At 38.5% G+C, this 25,048-nt stretch overlaps 1 protein-coding gene across 1 annotated transcript in view; it reads left to right on the forward strand.

The window, feature by feature from the left end:
* Positions 1-25,048, forward strand: part of UNC13C (unc-13 homolog C (C. elegans)) — a 673,935-nt gene that overhangs the window by 20,386 nt on the left and 628,501 nt on the right. Inside the window, exon 3 of the mRNA XM_010836764.1 lies at positions 824-4,074. Coding sequence (XP_010835066.1) covers positions 1,083-4,074 — 2,992 coding nt within the window. The 5' untranslated portion in view covers positions 824-1,082. The remainder of the gene's footprint in view (positions 1-823; positions 4,075-25,048) is intronic.

Raw genomic sequence — 25,048 nt, forward strand, 5'->3', positions numbered from 1 at the left:
ATTCTCTAAGAACTTAGATGTATTATCCTTATTTTCAAATATAAGGTTTTCCTATTGTGTTTTTGTTGTTATTATATGCCTAAATATTATATAATTGTCTATTTTTTCAATTCATGATACTCCATTGACAAATTTGATGTCTATACAGGATGCATTTTCTCTTGGTATTTACATCATCCTATGAAATATTTTCTTTTTTTTTTTTAATTTCGCCGCCCGGCAGGAAACGGGCGGCTTCGGGGTGGGGCGGCCCCGGCACGTCCCAGCGTCTGGGCCCCGTGAAATATTTTCTTACTTGGATTTCTTTAATCATTATTTAAGAAATTATCAATCATTGAATACCTAGAAAAGTAAGACTATTTGAATAAGAAAAAATCTTAAGTACATGAAAAATATTAATTCAGTGAATTTTAAATGTTTGAGGTGGGGCAAATATATTTAAATTGAAATGTAATATTTGTATAAGTAAATGTAATTTTAGGAAAAGATATAAAATGGAAATGATAAGCTCATATAGTGAATATATAATAGTTATTAAAATTTGCCTGTCATCTTATACAAACTTTTCTAAATAATTACTATTACCTTTACTAGTATTTTAACTGTGTCTACCCATAAGCGATTTAGGAAAAGGAAATGATAATTTAAACACAGTTATCGGTTCTGCTTTCCTTACCTAGTTGTTTTAAAACTGTGTGTTGAAATTTCTGTGTCCCCTCTGCAATTTTTCACACACTGTGTATCTTGAAGAGTTCAAAAACTGTTAGCCATGGGCTAAATCTAGGATCAAATTCTGATATTGACTTTGTAATTCCTTTTTTAGGTACTGCCTGAAGTTATGTGGAAATGAGAGAGACTCATGAAACCCCTCCTCCAAGAGAGAATGAATGTCTTTCATAAATGGAGCCTGGCTTCTGGTTTTCCCAGGACAGTGACACTGTGGCAGCCACAGCAGCCCTTCCTGCTATTTTCACTGATTCACAGAACATCTGAACAGTGATGCTGGCCTTGGATTTACAGAGTTCCATCCTGATACATTATTTACTTTCCTGGGACAGAAAAGCTTGCTCTAATTGCTCTCCATGGTGGCTAATGTTTTCAAGAGCCTGATTTTACCTTACATCCATAAGCTTTGCAAAGGAATGTTTACAAAGAAATTGGGAAATACAACCAAAAAAAAAGAGAATCGTCAGCCAAAAAAAGATCAAGACCTTCCTGTTGCTGGCCAGACCAAAACCCCCAAATTTTCTAACACCTTGAAAAGCACAGTAAAGAAGCTTGCAAAGTGTTCATCCACTCGCAACTTATCCACCGAAGAAGAGGAGGCTAACAAAGAATTTTCTCTCTCCCCCACATTCAGTTACCGAGTAGCTATTGCCAATGGCCTCCAGAAGAAGATTCATGTAACCAACGGTGATCATGAGGAGCTCCTTCAGGAGTTATCTTCCATTGAGAGCTCCTACTCAGAATCACTCAGTGAACTAAGGAGCAGTACAGAAAACCAGGCACAGTCAGCACTCATGATGCCCGTTAGACGCAACAGGAAGAGCTCCAGCAGCCTGGCGCCCTCAGAGGGGAGTTCCGACGGGGAACGCACTCTGCAGAGCTTAAAGCTAGGAGCTTTACGCAAACTGAGGAAATGGAAAAAGAGTCAAGAGTGTGTCTCCTCGGATTCAGAGTTGAGCACAATGAAGAAAACCTGGGGAATCAGAAGCAAATCTTTGGACCGAACTGCCCGAAACCCAAAGACCAACGCCCTGGAGCCTGGATTCAGTTCCTCTGTCTGCATTAGCCAAACACAGGATGTCATGGAAATGATCTTTAAGGAACTTCAGGGAATAAGTCAGATAGAAACAGAACTTTCTGAACTCCGAGGGCATGTCAATGCTCTCAAGCATTCCATTGATGAGATCTCCAGCAGCGTGGAGGTTGTGCAAAACGAAATTGAGCAGCTGCGGACAGGGTTTGTCCAGTCTCGGAGGGAAACTAGAGACATCCATGATTATATTAAACACTTAGGTCATGTGGGAAGCAAAGCAAGCCTGAGATTTTTAAATGTGCCCGAAGAAAGATTTGAATATATTGAAAGTGTGGTGTACCAAGTTCTAATAGATAAAATGGGTTTTTCCGATGCACCAAATGCTATTAAAATTGAATTTGCTCAGAGGATAGGACACCAAAGGGATTGCCCGAATGCAAAGCCTCGACCCATCCTTGTGTACTTTGAAACCCCTCAGCAAAGGGATTTAGTTTTAAAAAAATCCTATAAACTCAAAGGAACAGGCATCGGAATCTCAACAGATATTCTTACTCATGACATCAAAGAAAGAAAAGAAAGAGGGATACCATCCTCCCAGACATATGAAAGCATGGACATAAAGCTGTCTACTCCAGAGCCCAGACTTAAGAAGAACAGTTGGCACTCTCCTGATGACAGTGATGGAGAGCTGGCATCTGATCTCAATAGAAACAGTTATGCTGTACTTTCCAAGTCAGAGTTTCCAACAAAAGGAAGTGCTTCCAAGTCAAGTTCAAAATCACACAATGCTAGAGCCAAGAATAAAACTGCTAGTAGCAGCAAAATTGCAAATAAATCAGAATATGATAAACTTTCTTCACATTTGCCAGAATCGGATAACTTGGCCAAACAAACCACAACCCATTATGCAGATGTGACACCTCTCTGGCACTCACAGAGTGATTTTTTCACTGCTAAACTTAGCCGTTCTGAATCTGATTTTTCCAAATTGTGTCAATCTTATTCAGAGGATTTTTCAGAAAATCAATTTTTCACTAGAACTAATGGAAGTTCCCTCCTGTCTTCTTCAGACCGGGAACTTTGGCAGAGGAAACAGGAGGGCACCCCTACCATGTATGACAACCCTCAGGATCAGGGTTTGAATGGGGCTCCTCTGGGTGTCCAAGGGCAGAGTGAAATTGAATACACAGAAACCGTGGACAGTGGAGTGAGTAATGGCATGGTGTGTGCTTCTGGAGACCAGAGCCACTACAGTGATTCTCAGCTCTCTTTACATGAAGATCTTTCTCCATGGAAAGAATGGAATCAAGAAGAGCAAGGAGCCGATTTAGGTTTGGATTCATCTACCCAGGAAGCTTTTGACTATGACACAAACAGTCTATCTGATCAACCACTTGATGTTTACCATAAAGACCTAGAAGACTTGGGAAAGGGCCACAGTGACCTTCAGGATGACTCTGAGAGTTATGATTTAACCCAAGATGACAACTCATCTCCATGCCCTGGGCTGGATAATGAACCACAAGGACAGTGGGTTGGCCAGTATAATTCTTATCAGGAACCTAATTCTAATGAGCTGTACCAAAACCAAAACCAGTTGTCCATGATGTATCGAAGTCAAAGTGAATTGCAAAGTGATGATTCAGAGGATGCCCCACCCAAATCTTGGCATAGTCGATTAAGCATTGACCTTTCCGATAAGGCTTTCAGCTTCCCAAAATTTGGATCTACACTACAGAGAGCTAAGTCAGCCTTGGAAGTGGTATGGAACAAAAGCACCCAGAGTCTCAGTGGGTATGAGGACAGCGGCTCTTCCTTAATGGGGAGATTTCGGACATTATCCCAATCAACTGCAAATGAATCGAGTACAACCCTTGACTCTGATGTCTACACAGAACCTTATTATTACAAAGCAGAGGATGAAGAGGACTATAGTGAACCAGTGGCTGATAATGAAACAGATTATGTTGAAGTAATGGAACAAGTCCTTGCTAAGCTAGAAAACAGGACTAGTGTTACTGAAACAGATGAACAAATGCCGGAGTATGATCACCCTTCATATGAAACCCCTTATGAAACCCCACAAGATGAGGGTTATGATGGGCAGGCAGATGATGTGGTTAGTGAAGGGGGATTGGAACCCTTAAATGAAGCACTGGCTGAAATGGAAATGAAAGAAGACGAAAACCAAAACATCCCTGAACAACTAGTGGAAGTCACAAAGCCAAAGAGGATTCGTCCCTCTTTCAAAGAAGCAGCTTTGAAAGCCTATAAGAAGCAAATGGCAGAACTGGAAGAGAAGATCCTGGCTGGAGGTATTTATGTTTAACTGCTATATTATGAGCTCATTGGGTTGTGTTCTTTAGAACATGTTCTGTGTTTACTCTTGGGAGAAGGAATTTAGTTTCAAGGAATTTGCATGTTTATTCTGAGAAGAATCTTATTTTACTTGGCTCCCCCAACAAGCTGGGCTTGACAATTTAAAATCAACATGCTTTCAAATAGGTCATACTAAAATAAGCACTATACTCTGAGGATAGAGATTTCTGTGCTAGAATTAGTCAAAAAAGGCCCTTCATATTTCCAATTTAATGGCATCAGGTATCAAAGGAAGGGTGGGTGAAATCAAAGAGCAGCCTGGGGTCTACATTTTGGTTTTGTATAGGGATAGGGAGAAAGATAAACTTAATCTTAAAGAATTAAGAAAGATAGATTCCTAGATTTACCACTCCTTTCCCCATCACTTCTGTACTTTGGAGCATGCCAGCAGGAAGAACTAGGTGTACACAGCCAACCCCATCCTGAACCACGGATGACAACTTCACTCACTACTTACTGATGAAGCTAAGGGAGGACATTAACGTCCCAGGCTGTGCTGGAATGGTCACAAGTCACTCTTTTGAAGGAGTCAGTAAGGAGATAGAGACAAGTATCTTCCTCCTACAGAGTGGAGTAGAATCTCTTGACCATTATGGAAATGAAAATAGTACCTTACCTAATAATTTTCCTTGACCTCCTAGGGGAACAATTTTGGATCATATAGTTTTGAAAAGTAGCTACATATAAGTAAAAGTTTTGTTGACTTTTAATTTCTCAACCAAACTTTATCTCAGTCCCTTAAAATTTACTTTATTTGCATGCTTATCTCTTTATATCTTTAGGATAGTTTGATATAATCTCAGTTTTAATTGATCATATACTGTTAATGGTTTCTTTGAATATGGAAATGTCATCTTCAAAATACTCTACATAGTACTTCACAAATTTATATATTTATATGATCAAACATTATTTGTTATTATAAAATAATATAATAATTTATTTATCTGGTAGCTGATTATGGCTTCATTTTCTGTGATCAGATACAACTTCAAACTGGTCATGTTCTGGCTGACATGGGTGGATCATTGACTAAACAGATACCTTCATGATTAAACTATTTTAGACCCTAAAACAATTGAAATAACTATTATGGTTCTCTGTTCTAAAATTCTGTTCATATAAAACAGCATATCTTATGTAATTTTTTTAAAAAACATAAGTCAAGGGCATCTTGGGTACATAGGCTGTGTTTTTTGGTTGTTATTTTTAAAGGGAAGCATTGTCAAATATTTTTAAAATTGATTTGAAACGGCAGTAGCTAAAATTTTATGTAAATGTAATGCATACTGGAATATCTTATTTTGGAGTGACTTTTAATATTAGATATTCTTATTATTGAAACTCAGTTCATAGTTCAAAGCCTGAAATACAGGTCAGGATTTTGACATTATATTTTACTTACTCTGGATTCAGAGAGATCTACTCAAAAGCATATTAAGAATAAGCAAAGTGTGTAGGTGTGTGTGTTTGTTGTGGTGCAACACATGAGTGTTTTCATGCCAATTGGTTAAGGTATCCAAAATGTTAGGCAATATTATAAATACAATGAAACTATATGTTTCAAAAAAGAAAGTGGATCTTCATCAACTCATAAAAAGGTCCCCAGTTAGCAAACTTTTGCAAGGTAGTTTGTTACTTATAATGACTATTTACATAGCTAAAATCCTAGTCTTTCAGTGGTACTTATCCTCAGAAAATATGAATTCATTTGGTTATTCACACAGCACCCACTTCGGAATCCTAACATAGGAAAAACAATTGTGTACCACATACCTAACACACCAGGTGTGTCATACCTGACACACTGACTCCAGATGACTCAAACCACTCTACCATCTTGGAACTTGGCTTATTGTGCTATGAGCCAACTTTGAATGGAATCTGTTGGATATCATTTATCCTACAGGAAAGCATACATACATCTTTAAGATGCTCTCTGATGGCTTGAAAGGCACCAGATTGACTACCCAGGAGGTTGCAGTAGCCTAGATTTTAAAGGCCATCTCTTCTCTCTTTGGCAGCAGTCAGGCAGTTGTCCCCCTCCTGTGACACCAATATGCCTCATGAGGAAGGGCAGCCAAGGGAGGGCATTTTTCAGGCCCCTTCCCGGTTCAGAGCATCCCAAAGAGGTGCCAATCGTCATGATGGCTTCTGTGCCTATGGCCATCTGCTTACTGGGCTTTGGGCAGATGCCAGCGTATTTTTCTCTTCATGACGATGCAGTCACCATTAGGTAGCAGTGCTGTCTTCTCTCCATTACTGACCTGGCAAGATTGGACCTTAGATCTCTTGCTGTAAACAATGTGGGAGGTGGTTCTCCTTGATGGAATTGTTGGCTTATGAATTTGAATCAATTATTTCAACTTTTGTCTTCAGGGTCCTGGTAAAGAGGGACTTTTTAAAGACCCCAGTGTACATGGATGTTTGATGCCAGTTTATATGAGAATCTTAACTTTGAACAGCAGGCCAATCAGGAGAGAGATTTTAGTCTACATGTAGCCAGAACCTCCACGAGGCCATATTCTTCCCTTGCTGCTGGACTCTATGTGTGTAACTGGTCTGAAACACAGCATGATGGTGAATATCTGATCCCCTTCCCTTAGCCTTTCACCACCCATCGACTGGAATTAATTAATATCTCCTCTGAATTTCCCTATACCTATTTCTTGGAGCTCTGGTGTCCACCTTTATAATGACAATTTATCTGTATTCCTTATGTTCTCTTCTAAGGTGTAATCTGAGGGTCAGAAGTCTTGTCTTTTCATTCTTTCATTTGACCGGTGCTTTATACAAAGATGGCACTGAATGTGTTGGATGAATGGCTACATCAAAGGAAGCAGGATACTGAATAAAAAACATGAGCTTTCAAGTAAAATCCAAATCCAAACTGTGGCCTTTACTTGCTAAACTGTGCCTTTATTTCCTAGGGGTTCAGAATGATTAGAGATGCAACCTTATAATTGAGTACTATTATATACCAGGCATTTTCCCAGCATTTTATCTATCTTTTTATTCCTTTGTCTCTTAAAGCATCACTGTAAGTTTGATTCCATTATTATCTCATTTTACAGGTGAGGAAACTGAGATGCGGAAAGCTTACATAACTTGTTCAGTGTCATACAGGTAGTAAGATGGTGAATATAGAATTAAATAGATGGTTAATTTGGTTTTTGAGAGCAGCCATATGCTTACTCCCCTCAAAGATTGTTTTGTTCATGTTTTAAGGTGGAGAGACGTGATGAAAGATGGAGGTAACCTTGGCCACAGGCAGGGCTGATTCCAACTAAAGGATTTTCACAAGAAAATAGAAATACTATGAAAAGCACTGAGGTTTTATTGTTAAATAGTTCATTCTCAGTTTTTCTAGTCCAAATGCATGGTTCATCTTATAAACCAAGGCTTGTAGAGCCCAAAAAATACTGTACAACAGATGTTTGAAGGATGATGTTCTAAAGTCTGAGTACACTTTACAAGGAATTAGATTCTAAAGTCAGTTTGAAGTAAGTTTTTCAAGAAAAATAGTAAAAAATGTTTTGTTTTGAAATGTCATTTCCAGGCTGCCTGTACGTTCTGGAAGAGGCTGCTGCTAGACAGGATTGTAAAGTCCATGAGTGAATTTCCCTTTCCATTGCTACTGTAATGCCAGAGCCTGCCCCAGTATCTGGCATATTTATCTAGTCCACAAATAAATGCTAGACTCCTCTCTAGTTTCGTGGAGAATTCTTAGAATTCAGATAAACTTTAAATTTCTTTCTTTCTATTAAAAAGGCTTTTTAAATCAGATATATTTTAATATAGTACAAAAGGGAGAATGTGATGGAGAGTGAAAACTTGACTTTTCTCACCTTTGGCTCAGTTAATCACATCTTTCTTTCTATGATGATGTTAACTTATACATCTTTAAAAACTTACTGAATTTACTTAAATTCCAGGTTTAATGTTAAAGAATAAATATTTCAACTAAGTTTTGGAGGTTTGTTGGTCCAAGTTTATCTATCAAGAGGTGCTTACACTTTTGAACATCTCTGGGCCTCTGCTGTGGAGAGTCCAGCTCAGGAGCTACGAAGTCTGCCTTTTTAGGGTGTTCTCTGAGGCAAGTGAGCATCAGAGCACAATTGAAGAGTGCCACTGAGTACTGTGTAGCAAATACTATACCTGCCCACGAAGGATTGTTTCATCTCCTCTTTTCTAATTGGAAGAGATAGAATCAGTCTAAGAAAATGTGTGAATAATTTGCTTAAAATAAAGAATGATTTATAATTCTCCAGAGCAGCAGGTTATTACACTTATGAGGAGGTTTTGGTAATTTCTACACATTAAAATATAGAGAAGCAATATATATAGTCCTTCAAATGTAAACATTCTTCTTCAAGGCAAGTATAACAGTACTAGTAATAACAAAAGACAGCCCATTTGTAAAATGTTCTATTTAAAATCAGTGCATAGCAATACAGTTTTGGTTTAGTATTGTTTGCTTCCAAATACTCGATAATTACTTAAAATATCAAGTGATTGTCTTGGTTTTTGAGACAGGCTATGATCTATGTAAGGAGTGAAGGGGCCAAGGATCCTTACAGGCAGTGGAAACAGCTAGCATCTCTGCTTCTTGCTAGACAGAAAGCCCAAAATGCCCAAAGGAGTAATTTTTTTAGGAGAGAGGATTGGTGCTCAAAAGAACACATGTGTTTATAAATCACTTGAGTGGGGAGACAGGTAATGCTGGTGTGTACAAGAAGATAGTTCCAAGTGGACCCAAAGCTATTATTCTGATGTGGTATGGAACTAAGAGATAGGAAGAGAACCAACACATGCATAACACCTTCCAATTCTATTCACCTCTAGAATCTTTAAGTACATATTTAATCTTGTATGGTATTAGCCCCACTTTGCAAATGAGGTGACTGAGTCTTAAAGAGGCAAAGGCAGGTCTGAGGCTACACAGCTAGTAAGAGTATTGATGGAAATTGATGTACATATAACAGAATTCAGCATCTGATGCTCTTTCCATGACATCTCATTGCAAGTGTAGGTGAGTCTTTTCATGAAGGGACATAGCTTATATTTTTAAGCATACGGATAAGTTATGCTTTTAAGATCAGCCAGTTTTGTGTTGGCTGCTGTAGTAAATATTGATCTCTGTTAACACAAAGCGAGTGATAATAGTTTGGGATGAGATAGTGTCATATTTTTTAAAAAGTTTAGAAAATCTGGAAGGGTGACAGTTCTCATATTAAAAGACTTTATAGAAATTAAGGAGTGCCAGTAATCAGAGTTTTTGAGGAATGAAAGCATTTTACAGGAGGTAGAGAAGAAATTCACAAGGATACACAAAGGTCAGCTTTTAACAGGAACAATGAATTTCTAGGGTTCAAAGATTTTGTTTATTTATAATTATTAATGGCTCCAAACTGTATTCCTATAACATTTGTCTTTGTAGGGAAACTAAAAATATAACACATTTTACAAGGAAATATTAACTGGTGATGAAAGATGATTTCCAGATTATACTAATAATATTGCTTCAAAGCCTGCAGTATAGATTTCAAACTCCAGGGATTCAAGGAAAGGTATTATGCCAAAATCTCAGATGGATAGGTTTTTTTTTTTTTTCCCGCTAATGTCATTGTTCATATAGTTTTTGCAAGTTCAAATAGAGAGCTTCTATAGAAATTGTGAATCATGTGAGACTTTTCTGTGGAGTGTGGGATAAAATAAAGAAACTGGAGTCTGGTGTAAGACACAGGAAAGTATGGCCTAGTCAATTGTTATTGATTAGGTTAGAGTTTGAGGTGCTGGGATCTGACTAGATATACCCACTGGGGTAACTCAGGCTCTGGGATAAATCTCAGGAGGAAGTGAAGAACGAAAGCCCAATGCATTAGAGGAAAATCTCCTACTTGGAAAACATGCCTCAGACTACAAGTGACTACTAGGGAACCTAGAGTCTAACTCTGGGCATCAGTTGGGGAGGTAGAGAGCAGCCAAGAACAGAGAGAACTGGGGACCTGATGTGGGCAAGAATTTTCCCCAGGAAGGCAGTTTTTTGATTGGGCCTTGGTTACTTGTTTAGGGATTAGGAAAGGATCTGAACATCTCAGAATAGTAACTACTCAGAGGAAAGCAAATCCCGGAGGGATTGATATACTAGATTGGTCATCTAGAGAGTGACGCAAATATCTGAACCTGGGTCTCTAGTCAGTAATGAGTCTCTAATACAGGTTAAAAAAATAGCTTGATTGTTCCCCTGGCATTCAAGGATTGAGCTCAACTTGCAGGCAGTGACCTGATGCTGAGTTTCAGGTTTCTGGGTTACCCTGACCCCAAATAAAACTGGTCTCCATGATAAGGTATTATTAATAGTTTAGGTTGCCTCCATGGACTACAAGACCGGAAGGAACTAAATGCATTAATAGATTTCTTCACCATTGTTTATTCCAACCTACGGTATGCATTTTCTTATTCTTTTTAAAAGGAAATTGTTTTATGGAATCTTGTTAACTATCTCATTCATCAAACTTGGTTCACACTGGGTCTCAGCTACTTCCAAAATAAAAGAAACCCTTAGAGGATAAAAATGAATAACATTCAGCAGATTCTAACAACTATGATATGACTCTGTAGTCAATCCCAAGGATACTTTGAGCAGTGTTACTTAAAATAAATATCTCTCTCTACTCCCTCCAGCCATCTTCACTGCCCCAACTAATCCCTTACTTCTCCAATTTAACCATCATTACTACTTTAAAAAGGATAGAACTAATTTCCAATATTAAACTTGATGTTTATGTGGGTATTTTTTATTGTAGTGTTGGCACACACAAACACACACATTAATTTTCTTAAGAACCCTGTAAGATAGGTGGCTTGATAATAGATAACATTTACTGAGTGCTTTGTTATGTGCCAGACACTTTTCTACATATTTTACACTATATTAAGTCATATAATCCTCACGATAATCCTATGAGATGGATACTGCTATTATCTCCATTTTATTGATAAGAAACAGAGATAAATTTACCTAAGGAGAGGAGAAAAAAAGGAACTAAGAAGTACAAGAACCAGGATTTAGAGTTAGCATTTCTTTTCCAGATTCTATGTGCTTACTCACTGCTGCTGACTTTAAGATTTCAGAAATTAAGTATTGCTATTCAACTTTATAAGATGGAGATGTGAGCTGGCAAAATGTTGATTTACCTGACAGCATGGATTTATCAGCAGATCTGCAGTTACCAGCTGTCCTCCCAAATCATAAGCCAGCACTCAAGCTATCAGACCGTTCTTCCATTTTACATGACATTATTACAGGAAACATGATTATCCAAGTATCATTTCTGTGAAACTCGTGATAAACTTGTTGGTTGCAAGTAATAGTGGCAACAAGAAATGACAGATTGAATATGATCTTACTTCCCAGAGATGTAGGTTAAGCTTCTCCTTTCCTTAATGCCTTTTCTGATGCTTAATGATGTCTTGTGGAAAGTCCATGGCTTTCATTTTCTGTTTCTGTTATTTAGTGATTACAGTTAAAGACATACACACTCTTATGGGGAGGCACACACACAGAAGATGTGAATTTACTCAGTGTTAACAGGGTCGTATTTTACTATCTGAGGAAGATCAATAGGATAATTCCCAAGTTGATCAACATTCTCTTTGCAGTTTCTCAACACATAAAACAACTTTTGTGCTGCTTCCTTTTTTTTTTTTTTAAGAATTAACTCTCACAGATTTAATTCTCGTACAACATCAGTGAGATAGCCAAACTCTTCGAGTATCTGTTCCCTCAAGTTCATTACTAGCTGTTATGTAGGTTGTAAAACTGACACGTGATGGGACCAAGGATCAGCTCCAGGACTTCTGAATCCTATTCTGATGCCCTGTACACACAGCATACCCTTAGCTACTATATACGTTTGTGCTTCTTTCTTCTGGACTTGAGAACACCTAGTCTGCAATACAAACTTTTGGAGCTGTGTCAAGAGTATCTCTCTGCTGAATATTAAAGTTAAGGTTTCTCAGATTTTAGAATACAGAAGGATCACTTGGAAGCACTTGGTGAAAATATAAATTCCTTGACCAAATCTTTGGTTAATCTCAATGCAAGATGAGTCATGGATCACATTAAGAAATACATATTAGTTAATAGTTAATAATACTGCTTTTGTCCTTTTGTTTTTTGTTGGATGATTTCATGTTCCATTGGCTTGAGTTTTCATTTTTGTGTTGATGGTCCTGAATCAGTGTCTTTGGGCTAACTCTTCCTTCCCCAAAACTAGACATTCCTTCTTTTAGTCATTAGTTCACCCACTAGTTCCTTCATTCCTTAATAAGTATCTAATTGCCTGGCTAGGCATCTGGGTTATAGTAGTGACAAATCTTATTTGGTCTTTGTCCTTGTGAAGTATATATGATGAATTTAAATTTCAAAAGCATACAAATGCGTCATTTTAAACTGTGTGGGAGAAATAAGTAGAAAGTGCTAAGACAGCATCTTATTTGAAGTTTAGAAAAGTCTTCCCTGAGGAAATGACATCTACCCTGAAGTCGGAAGAATGAATACCATGAACTAGGCTAAGGGAAATAAAAGAAGCATTCCAGGCAGAGGAAGTGTATTGAGCCAGAATCTTAAGGCAGACAGTGCTGTGATATATTTAAGAAAATTAAGGAAAGCCTGATGTGGCTGGAGTCTATCAAGCAAGGCAGAGAATGGCATGAGACAAATCTGGTGAAATATCCAGAGCCCAGATTTCTCTGAGTCTTGTGGAGCAGTTGGCACTTTTTCTTTTCTCCTAGTTACCACAGATTGACCAAAATGAATGTAGGACTTGATTCAAATGGGGTATTCCATCGGTCTCAAACTCACCATGCCTAACAGCAAACTTTCTTCATCCTCTGTCTCCTAATCCTGCTTCTCCTCCTGGATTTCCTCTCTCAGTACATGGCACCACTACCCTTTGTTTGCTCAGGTCAGAGAACCATCGTTCTTAGACCCTTCCTTGTCACTCTTTAGTAGACATTTATCTCTTTTTGGCTGCTCAGCATCTGAATTCCTTTCTTTCTGATATTCCTGATGTGTAAGTCCTTGGAGGGAGGTGCTTCTGAAGCTGGAGGTGACTGGAAATGCATCCTCCCTTCACTTAGCAGCCCAGACTTGAGAACAGGACTTAAGGCTTCATTAACTCAAGCTTCCATCAAGAATTCTGAATTTGAATCAGTTATTTCACAAGCCCTGACCATTTGACCATCTAATTATCTCTCAACCATAGCAAATTCTTCCCAACTTCTTGTCTCTACCCTAGTTCTAGAAACCATCATCTCTTGCCTGGACTATTACTAGAATCTCCTGTCTTTTTGCCCTAGTTCCACTGTGGTCCCCACAGTCCATCACCTTTGTGTATCCAGAGATACATACAAATCCACAAATCTTTTAAGAACATCTTTGTAATACTTTGAGGATGAGGTCCAGCAAGCATTGGGCTCATCGTGCTGAAAGTGCCTATTGCTGCTTCCCTCATAGGCAGTGAGTTGCTGGTCATTGCCAGGCATCTCTCACAATATCCCTCAATGACCACCAATGAGGTAGCCAAGCAGAGGGTTAAACACAGGGGCCCTGGAGTCAACCTCCAAGTTGTCTAATCTCAGGCAAGTTGTTTAATTTCTCTGTGGCTGAGTTTCCTCAAACTCAGCAAATAATAATCGTACCTCCATGTACTAAAAATAAATAAATAAAAATAAAGTGGGTTTTCAGACAAACCAGTAAGTATCAGTAGGGAGCCAATCTATCCAAAAAGCAAAGAGATTTCTTATTTTGATCTTAAACTGTTTCTGAGAAATTTTTGCCAGAAGTCAAATGGTACTATTATCTTCTTTCTTTCTTTCTTTTTAACGGTTGGGTCTTTGTTGCTTTGCAGGCTTTCTCTAGTTGCGGCGAGTGGGGTCTGCTCTTCACTGCAGTGTGCAGGCTTCTCATTGCAGTGGCTTCTCTTGTTGAGCAGCACGGGTTCTAGGCCATGCAGGCTTTGGGAGTTGCAGCTCCTGTGTTCTAGAGCATGGGCTCGGTAGTTATGGTGCACAGGCTTAGTTGCTCCACGGCATGTGGGATCTTCCCCACCCAGGGATTGAGCCTGGGTTTCATGCATTGGCAGACAGATTCTTTTCCACTGAACCACAAAGGAAGCCCCAAGTACTATTACCTTCTTATATGTTTCCTAACTGAACTAAACCATTTAGAATGCATTTTGAGAAGTGATCAATTATATGATTATTTTTGTGGTTTGACTTCTTAAAAGACTGAGCCTCGGCAACTTAGCACAAAGTACTGGACACAGTATTAATAACTACAGTTATTGATGTTTTCATGGAACATGAAAACATGCAACTTCTGGCTGGTTAACTGTTTTGCCTCAGGGCAATTTCAGCACAGAGAACCAAGGAAATCCAACAGCATTTTTTGAGTACTAGAAGTATGATGTGCTCAGAATTAGGGCTTTGGGATGGGAGAGAACACAAGACACAAGGCTTAGATTTGCTCCTCGATAAGGTTACAACCTAATTCAGGTCAATTCAAAATTATTTCTTTTAGGGATAGCAGATGCAAATTAGCATATATAGGATGGATAAACAATAAGTTCCTACTGTTTAGCACAGTGAACTATATTTAATATCCTGTGATAAACTCTAATGAAAAAGAATATGAAAAAATATATGTGTATTTATATAACTGCATCATTTTTCCATACAGCAGAAATTAACACAACATTGTAAGCCAACTATTCAGCAATTAAAAAAAAAAAACAACAAAATAGTTTCTTAAACTAACTGTTTTAAGAGACACTGTGGCTTGTAATCAAATATTATTATTCAATTGTTTATTATAAAAATATTCATTAGCACTTACCTGAATGTATACAGTGAAGGACATCATAATTATAATTAGGAGAGGACATAGAAAAGATAAATCACCAGATAGCTAATGACAATTACTATTTAACTATTAATTGTCATTTAACATGTAGCTGTTATTACTAGTAAGCCTAGAAAATAAAAAGGAATCATCACATTAAAGATAGCAACTAACATTTATTCATCTCAAACTATATGACAGAAGTGAATCCTTTGCATTCAATTTTCAGCTGAAGTCTCCACAAACCACTGAGTGCAGCAGTGTTTCTGGAGCTTCAGGTCACACATCTGAGCCTTTCTCTGGTTTTGGCTGCAGCTGTCATGGACCACAGCATGGGTGCTCAGCCTCATCTTTCACTGCCAGCCTCCCAACTCAAACAGGTGCCTTCATTCTTTTGAATTTCTGCTTTGGAGTCTCCCTGATGTTCAGGGATTCTCATCAGCAGCCTTCACGCAAAGGTGTTGTGGGGTTATTAGAAAAATGCATCAGCCTTCTACCTACCCTTCAGGAGACCACAGCTCTGGAGGGCCTTGCTGAATCAAGCCCCTGTTGTCTATAGCAGCAGCCCCAGCGATGCACCCTTAGACTAGACCCTACTTCTCTACCTCGTTCTTACTGCTTCTCCTTTCTGTTTCTAGGGACCACTTCCCAAAGAAGCTACTTATACCCTCATGTCCTCGTCCTAACCTCTACTTTTGTGGAAACCCAAACTAAGACATGCAATCATGACTATTAATGCCCTCACTTTACTGAAGAGGTAACAGAGACTCAGGCCATTAAGTTTAGTGTCATTTACCTAGCTGAGTCACCTTAAGCTGAGCCAGGGTTTGAATGCTCGCTCTTAATTATTATACCGCCTCTTGTGAACAATAGGAAGATATTGATATTTATGAAAAAGGCCTCACTAATTGTAATCAGAATGCCTAGGTTTGAGAGACCGTAGAAATGATTTTAGACAGTGATGTGAAGTGGGTTAGAGATTAGTGTTAGTGACAGCACTGAATGAGTAAACACACCTCTGTGTATATTGAAGACTATCAGGACTAGATTGTGTAGAAGTGAATGGGGCTTACATGCTTCTTACTACCGCCCCCCACCAGCCCCTGGCTCCCAGTATCCTGGGCTGGCAAGTTCTGTGTCCACTGCTCCCTGCCTTATCATCCCCTGCCCTTCCCAACACTGCTTTGTAGAGTGACTCTGATATTTATTGTAATTGATTTTCAGTTCATTAACTGCATCTCCTGGGGATGTTGGCATTTTTACGCCTTTTCTCTTCTGTGATACAATGACAGGTTTTCTTGCTGATAAAGCCATTTAAGGAACTGGCAAACAGATGAACTATATAGTTTCTGGATAGGTGAGTTTGTCCAGATATCCTGAAATCTCACCATTTCAGTAACAGAGCACACATAAGGCCAGGCTTGAATGAAACTATCTTTAAACAATTTGAAGTCTCTACATTTTTGATGTGGGGTTAACAGGACTGATAGACATGTAAAGAATCAGAGCGATATTTCTGTGCAAATATTTTGGAAGGAACACAAGTGTGTGTTTGCCTGACTGAGTGTGTATACATGCATAATTACCCAATTGGGCAGGTAACAAATGATTTTCACAGATGCCTTTTATAGTCAATACAAGAATAAAAACCAGACAGAGTAAATCTTTGATCTGGCTCCATAAATTTAACCACAGTCCCAGTCAAGTATGTTATAAAATAATGTGGATACATTATTTTTCAGTTCAGTTCAGTTTAGTCGCTCAGTCATGTCCGACTCTTTGTGACCCCATGGACCGCAGCACACCAGGCCTCCCTGTCCATCACCTACTCCCGGAGTTTACCCAAACTCATGTCCATTGAGTCGGTGAAGCCATCCAACCATCTCATCCTCTGTCATCCCCTTCTCATCCTGCCTTCAATCTTTCCCAGCATCAGGGTCTTTTCAGATGAGTCAGGTCTTCACATCAGGTGGCCAAAGTATTAGAGTTTCAGCTTCAGCATCAGTCCTTCAAATGAATACTCAGAATTGATCTCCTTTAGGATGGACTGGTTGGATCTCCTTGCAGTCCAAGGGACTCTCAAGAGTTTTCTCCAACACCACAGTTCAAAAGCATCAATTTTTTGGTGCTCAGCTTTCTTTATAGTCCAACTCTCACAACCCTACATGACTACTGAAAAAACCATAGCCTTGGCCAGATGGACTTTTGCTGGCAAAGTAATGTCTCTGCTTTTTAATATGCTGTCTAGGTTTGTCATACATTAATATTAAAACCAATTATTAAACAAAAAAATTTTTTTGCAAATCACTGATGAACTTTGTCATACATTTTGTCTGTTACAACTCTAAATTATTTCACAGGTCCTTGATTCTTATGGTCGGTTGCTTAAGTAACTCATTTTTCTTCCCGAAACTTAACTAGTCAATGGAGTATTAATTAGAAGGATCTCCTTTTCTCATGAAAAAGACATGGCTCTGTGCATCTTCTAGGCTGAGAAATATTATAGAAGTGCTGAGTACTATTATTGAGCTATGAATGTATTTATTACTATATTTATTACTATAATTTGATTCTGTTGGTGGCTTTTGTTTCTCTGGCATTGTTCAGTGTGAGTATAAATTATTTAGAAAGAAGAAACAGTTTGTGGATAAAAAAGTTATTTCCATGTCAAGGTAAATCAAATCAGATGGACAAGAAAACACTCTTCTGATTACAAGACTGAATAAACATGAGGGATGCTTGGAAACTTTGTCCAACCTCTTGGACTTCCCTGTTGATAACTCAGGTTTGAAGTGTAAATAACTTTCCAACAATTGCTTATTTATCATACTCTCTTTAGCACAAGGTACCCAGTTTTTGGAAAACTCAGACTCTCTTATTTATTTATTTTTATTGAAATATAGTTGACTTACAATATTGTATTATTTTCGAGTAAACATCACAGTTATTCAATATTGATATAGATATACTCCATAAAGAGTTACTATAAAGTACTGGCTATATTCCTTGTGCTGTACATTATATCCTTGTATTTAATTTATTTTATACCTAGTCATTTGTTCCCCTTAATACCCTTCACCTATCTTGCCTATCCCCACACCCCTTTCCCCACTGATAACCATTAGTTTGTTATCTGTCTGTTTCTATTTTGTTATATTCAGTCATTCGTTTTATTTTTTAGATTCTACATATAAGTGGAAAGAGAGTGTGCTGTCTTTTGTCAATGGTTTCCTTTGCTGTGCAAAAACTTTTAAGTTTAATGAGGTCCCATTTGTTTACTTGTGCTCTTGTTTCCTTTGTGTGATGAAACAGGTCAAAAAAATATTAAGTTCCATGTCAAAAAGTGTATGGCCTGTGTTTATTTTCATCTGGGAGCTTTATGGTTTCTGGTCTTATATTTAGATCTTTAACCCATCTTGAGTTTATTTTTGTATATGGTGTTAAAAAGTGTTCTAATTTTATTCTTTTACATGTAACTTTCCAGTTTCCCCATCAACACTTACTGAAGAGACTGTCTTTTCTCTATTGTGTATTCTTGCCTCCTTTGTCATAGATTAATTGATGATATGTGTATGGGTTTATTTCCGGGGTCTCTATTTATACCATTGATCTTTATATCTGACATATAGCTGGAAATCAAGAAGTATGATGCTTCCTGCTTTATTTCTTAAGTTTTCTCTGCCTATTTCAGGTCTTATGTAGTTTTATACAAATTTTAAGGTTATTATTTGTTCTAATTCTGTGAACATGGTGGTTTGACAGGGATTGCATTTAATTTGTAGATTTCTCTGTGTAGTATGGACATTTTAATATTAATAAGATTAATTATTCCATCATGTGAAATGTTGGGCTGGATGAAGCCCAAGCTGGAATCAAGATTGTAGGGAGAAATATCAATAACCCCAGATATCCAGCTGACACCACCCTTATGACAGAAAGTGAAGAAGACCTAAAAGCCTCTTGATGAAAGTGAAAGAGGAGAGTGAAAAAGTTGGGTTAAAACTCAACAGTCATAAAACTAAGATTATGGCATCCAGTCCCATCACTTCACAGCAAATAGATAGGGAAACAATGAAAACAGTGAGAGACTATTTGGGGGGGCTCCAAAATCACTGCAGATGGTAATTGCAGCCATGAAATTAAAAGATGCTTGCTTCTTTGAAGAAAGGCTATGACAAACCTAGGCAGAATATAAAAAAGCAGGGATATTACTCTGCCAGGAAAGGCCTGTCTAGTCAAAGCTATGGTTTTTCCAGTAGTCATGTATGGGTATGAGATTTGGACTATAAAGAAAACTGAAGGCCAAAGAATTGATGCTTTTGAACTCTCATGTTGGAGAAGACTCTTGAGAGTCCTTTGGACTGCAAGATGAAACCAGTCAGTCCTAAAGGAAATCAGTCCTGAATATTCGTTGGAAGGACTGATGCTAAAGCTGAAGCTTCAATACTTTGGCTACCTGATTTGGCTAACTGACACATTGGAAAAGACCCTGATGCTGGAAAGATTGAAGGTGGGAGGAGAAGGGGTCAACAGAGAATGAGATGGTTGGATGGCATCACCGACTCGATGGACATGAGTTTGAGCAACCTCCAGGAGTTGATGATGGACAGGGAAGCCTGGTGTGCCACAGTCCATTGGGTCAGAAAGAGTCAGACATGATTGAGCAACTGAACTGAACGGAAAATTAATTATTGCAATCCATAAACATGGACTACCTATACAATTATTTGTATCCAGCCTTCTTTTAAAATGAAACAGCAGAAAACATAGAAGACAGGTAGATTTAATGTAGCATTTCTTAGACTAATGGGTCTTAGGCTTTAAGGAGCATTCTCAATGATTTAGCCCAATTCTGTCATTTGAGAGTGGAGGAAAATGAGGACCTGGAGGTTAGATATTTTGTCTAAGATCACACAGTGATGGTGCTCAAGAGCTTACTACAAACTGATTCGCCTCATGTTCAGTTCAGTTCAGTCCCTCAGTCGTGTCCAGCTCTTTGCAACCCATGGACTGTAGCACACCAGACTTCCCTGTTCATCACTAACACCCAGAGTTTGCTCAAACTCATGTCCATCAAGTCGGTGATGCCATCCAACCATCTTAACCTCTGTCGACCCCTACTCCTCCCACCTTCAATCTTTCCAGCATCAGGCCTTTTCCAATGAGTCAGTTCTTTGCATCATGACTAAAATATTGGAGTTTCAGCTTCAGCATCAGTCCTTCCAATGAACACCCAGGACTGATCTCCTTTAGGATGGACTGGTTGGATCTCCTTGAAGTCCAAGGGACTCTCAAGGGTCTTCTCCAACACAAGAGTTCAAAAGCATCAATTCTTTGGCCTTCTTTTAATTTCATGGCTTCAGTCACCATTTGCAGTGATTTTGGAGCCCCCCAAAATAAAGTCTGTCACTGTTTCCATTGTTTCCCCACCTATTTGCCATGAAGTGATGGGGCCAGATGCCATTATCTTACCTTTTTAAATGTTGAGTATTAAGCCAACTTTTTCACTCTCCTCTTTCACTTTCATCAAGAGGCTTTTTAGTTCTTCTTCTCTTTCTGCTGTAACAGTAGTGTCATCTGCATATCTGAGGTTATTGATATTCCTCCTGGCAATCTTGATTCCAGTTTATGCTTCATCCAGCCCTGCATTCCACATGATGTACTCTACATAGAAGTTAAATAAGCAGGGTGACAATATACAACCTTGACATACTCCTTTCCCAATTTGGAACCAGTCTATTGTTCAATGGCGTTGAAACATGAATAATATCATATATGAAATGAGTCACCAGTCCAGGTTCGATGAATGATACTGGTTGCTTGAGGCTGGTGCACTGGGACGACTCAGAGGGATGGGAGGGAGGAGGGAGGAGGGTTCAGGATGGGGAACACGTTTATATCTGTGGCGGATTCATATTGATATATGGCAAAACCAATGCAATATTGTAAAGTTTAAAAATAAAATAAAATTTAAAAATATATAAAAAAGAAAAAAAAAGCATATAATGTATCCAGACAATGGGTTACTCTGTTGTCATTATAAAGAATGAGGTATATATAAATGCATATGGTAAGCTGAAAAAATTCCAAGATGTAGAACAGCATGTGCTGTATGACTCTATTTGTGAAATATTTCCCTATGTTTTTCTATTTCTTGGTTTTAAATCATAAGCATGTATTATTTATATAATAAAAATAAGCCATAATTCCTTAATGGTGATGGTGAGAACACTTACTGCTAATTAACATACTGATAACTGACTTCACAGGAACTTATCATTACCAATTCAGAGAGACTTGTATAGGGAGCTCCCTTCAAATTCTTTGCTCTTATACCAACCGCTTGAAATCTAAAACCTATTTCTGGGTGTGTGCACCTTTGTCACTAGGGAGGTAGCAAGCTCTGACTTTATTTACAGAGGAATATCTATGTGCATCATCACTCAGAGGGGAATGGGGAAGCTGATTTCTGTCAGTGATAAGAAAGCTTTTGTCATCTAAGATGTCAGTGACTCAAATGAGAATGAATGAGAGCATGATGCCAGGAAGCAGAGACAGTTCAGGATAAGACTCCAAAAGCCTGGGCTACTCACAGAGAGGTTTCACACAGAAGGAAGATATTAAATCAAAGAAAGCAGGATTTACATTCTTAGATGAAGTCATCGGCTGCCTGGCAAAGATAGAAAAGATGAAGATGTGGTCATAAATTCCTCTGTCTTAAAAGGCAGGTCAGGTAGTAATACTTGAGTAGTTTTGTAGGCTGGCCATCTGGGACTTGAGTTACAGAGAATTATTGTTGTCCTAGGGACTTGAAAGCCAAGGTAGGAGGTTGGTTTCGAGACCATAACCCTTTCTTTCCAGGGACGTTTGTCTCTACCTACCTTTGGTCTTGTATTCATTCCCAATGAAACTTAGAAACCAAACTATTTTATATCTAGATGCTACATCAATAGTGTTAGAACACTTGCTGAAGTCATGGGAATGTCTCATATGAATTAGATAATTATTTTTCTTAAAGAGAACACTGCATCCCCAAATAGGCCAAGCTAGTCTCTAATGTTAGAAATCAGGTTAGTGCTTACTCTAGCAAATCAAACTCAGGTCTCCCACATTACAGGAAGATTCTTTACCATCTGAGCCACCAGAGAAGCCCAGATAATCTGTTTTCATTATTCAGTCACTCAGTTGTGTCTGACTTTTTGCAACTCCATGGAATGCAGCACACCAGACTTCCCTGTCCTCCTCCATCTTCTGGAGCTTGCTCAAACTCATGTCCGTTGAGTCGGTGATCCTATCCAACCATCTCATCCTCTGTTATCCCCTTCTCTTCCTGCCTTCAATCATTCCCAGTATCAGGATCTTTTCTAATGAGTTGGCTCTTTGCATCAGGTGGCCAAAGTATTGGCATTTCAGCTTCAGCATCAGTCCTCCCAATGAATATTCAGGACTGATTTCCTATAGAATTGATTGGTTTGACCTTCTTGCAATCCAAGGGACTCTCAAGAGTCTTTCCCAATACCACCATACAAAAGCATTAATTCTTTGGTATTCAGCCTTCCTTATGGTCCAACTCTCCCATCCATACTACTGGAAAAACCACAGTTTTGAGTATATGGTTTTTAAAATGCTGTTAGCATATTAAAGTAATGTTAGCAAAGTAATGTCTGTTTTTTAATATACTGTCTAGGTTTGTCGTATCTTTTCTTCCAGGGAGCAAGCGTCTGTTAATTTCATGGCTGCAGTTACCTTCTACAGTGATTTTGGAGTCTGTCACTGTTTCCATTGTTTTTCCATCTATTTGCCATGAAATGATGGGACTGGATGCCATGTTCTTAGTTTTTTGAATGTTGAGTTTTAAGCCAGCTACTATAATCTGCTATATTATAAAATAATCTCCTATAAAATATTATAAAATAATCTGCTACTATATTTCAAATGGGTTTCCCAGGTTGCACAGTGGTAAAGAATCTGTCTGCTAATGCAGGAGACACAGGAGATGCTGGTTTTATCCTTGGGTGGGGAAGATCCTCTGAAGTGGAAAATGGCAATGCACTCCAGTATTCCTGCCTGGAAAATTCCATGGATAGAGAAGTCTGGCAGACTACAGTCCATTCGATTGCAAAGAGTCAGACATGATTGAACATGCATACAATATGCTATAGATGCTTGTATAACTATCAAATTATATACTCATATCAATGCATAAATTAACTAAAAGCTGCTTTTGTTAACTAGATTCTAAAATGAGGCTTCCCCTGTGGCTTAGTGGTAAAGAATCCATCTGCAATGCAGGAGATGCGGGTTTGGTCCCTGAGTTGGGAAGATCCACTGTAGGAGGAAATTGTAACCCAATCCACTATTCTTACCTGGAAAATCCCATGGATAGAGGAGCCTGGTGGGCTACAGTCCATGGAGTTGCAAAGAGTCATACACAAATGAGCACAGTATAGCAAAGATACTAAAATAGCAAAATAACTATGGATGTTTTCTAATTGCTTACCCAATAACAAGCTGAGCCTTTTATATATTTTTTATTTCTGCAAAATGACAGATAAGGAAAATACTATTATCCCAATTTCATAGCTTAGGAAGCCAGAGAATAGAGAGCTTGATCTACTTGCCCAAAGTATGTTGTATAGAGAAACTCAGAGTAGAAAACCTAGGTCTTTCTGTCTAGAAAGCACTTACTTTTAAACATTTCACTGTGGTGCCTAAAAGAGCAAAAAGCGAATTTTTTGCATCTTTTCATATGCCTCTTGGCCATCTGTATGTCTTCTTTAGAGAAATGTTTACTTAAGTCTTCTGCTCATTTTTTTATTAGGTTTTTTTCATACATATACTGAGCTACATGAACTGTTTGCATATGTTTGAGATTAAAGCAAAGGAGAAAAGAAAAGATATACCCATTTGAATTCAGAGTTCCAAAGAATAGAAAAGAGAGATAAGAAAGCCTTCCTCAGCAATCAATACAAAGAAATAGAGGAAAACAATAGAATGGGAAAGACTAGAGATCTCTTCAAGAAAATTAGAGATACCAAGAGAACATTTCGTGCAAAGATGGGCACAATAAAGGACAGAAATGGTATGGACCTAACAGAAGCAGAAGATATTAAGAAGAGGTGGCAAAAATAAACAGAAGAACTGTACCAAAAAGATCTTCATGACACAGATAATCATGATGATGTGATCACTCACACTCACCTACAGCCAGACATCCTGGAATGTGAAGTCAAGTGGGCCTTAGGAAGCATCACTATGAACAAAGCTAGAGGAGGTGATGGAATTCCAGTTGAGCTATTTCAAATTCTGAAAGATGATGCTGTGAAAGTGCTGCATTCAATATGTCAGCAAATTTGGAAAACTCAGCAGTGGCCACAGGACTGGAAAAGGTCAGGTTTTATTGCAATCCCAAAGAAAGGCAATGCCAAAGAATGCTCAAACTACCACACAATTGCATTCATCTCACATGCTAGTAAAGTAATGCTCAAAATTCTCCAAGCCAGGCTTCAGCAATACGTGAACTTCCAGACATTCAAGCTGGTTTTAGAAAAGGCAGAGGAACCAGAGATCAAATTGCCAACATCCACTGGATCATGGAAAAAAACCAAGAGAGTTCCAGAAAAACATCTATTTCTGAAATGCTTTATTGACTATGCCAAACCTTTGACTGTGTGATCACAAGAAACTGTGGAAAATTCTCCAAGAGATGGGAATACCAGACCACCTGACCTGCCTCTTGAGAAACCTGTATGCCAGTCAGGAAGCAACAGTTAGAACTGGACATGGAACAACAGACTGGTTCAAAACAGGAAAAGGAGTACGTCAAGGCTGTATATTGTCACCCTGCTTATTTAACTTCTATGCAGAGTACATCATGAGAAACTCTGGGCTGGAGGAAGCACAAACTGGAATCAAGATTGCCAGGAGAAATATCAGTAACCTCAGATATGCAGATGACACCACCCTTATGGCAGAAAGTGAAGAGGAACTAAAGAGCCTCT

This window comes from Bison bison, unplaced genomic scaffold, assembly GCF_000754665.1.
Source record: "Bison bison bison isolate TAMUID 2011002044 unplaced genomic scaffold, Bison_UMD1.0 scf7180017864066, whole genome shotgun sequence".
Taxonomy (NCBI): domain Eukaryota; kingdom Metazoa; phylum Chordata; class Mammalia; order Artiodactyla; family Bovidae; genus Bison; species Bison bison.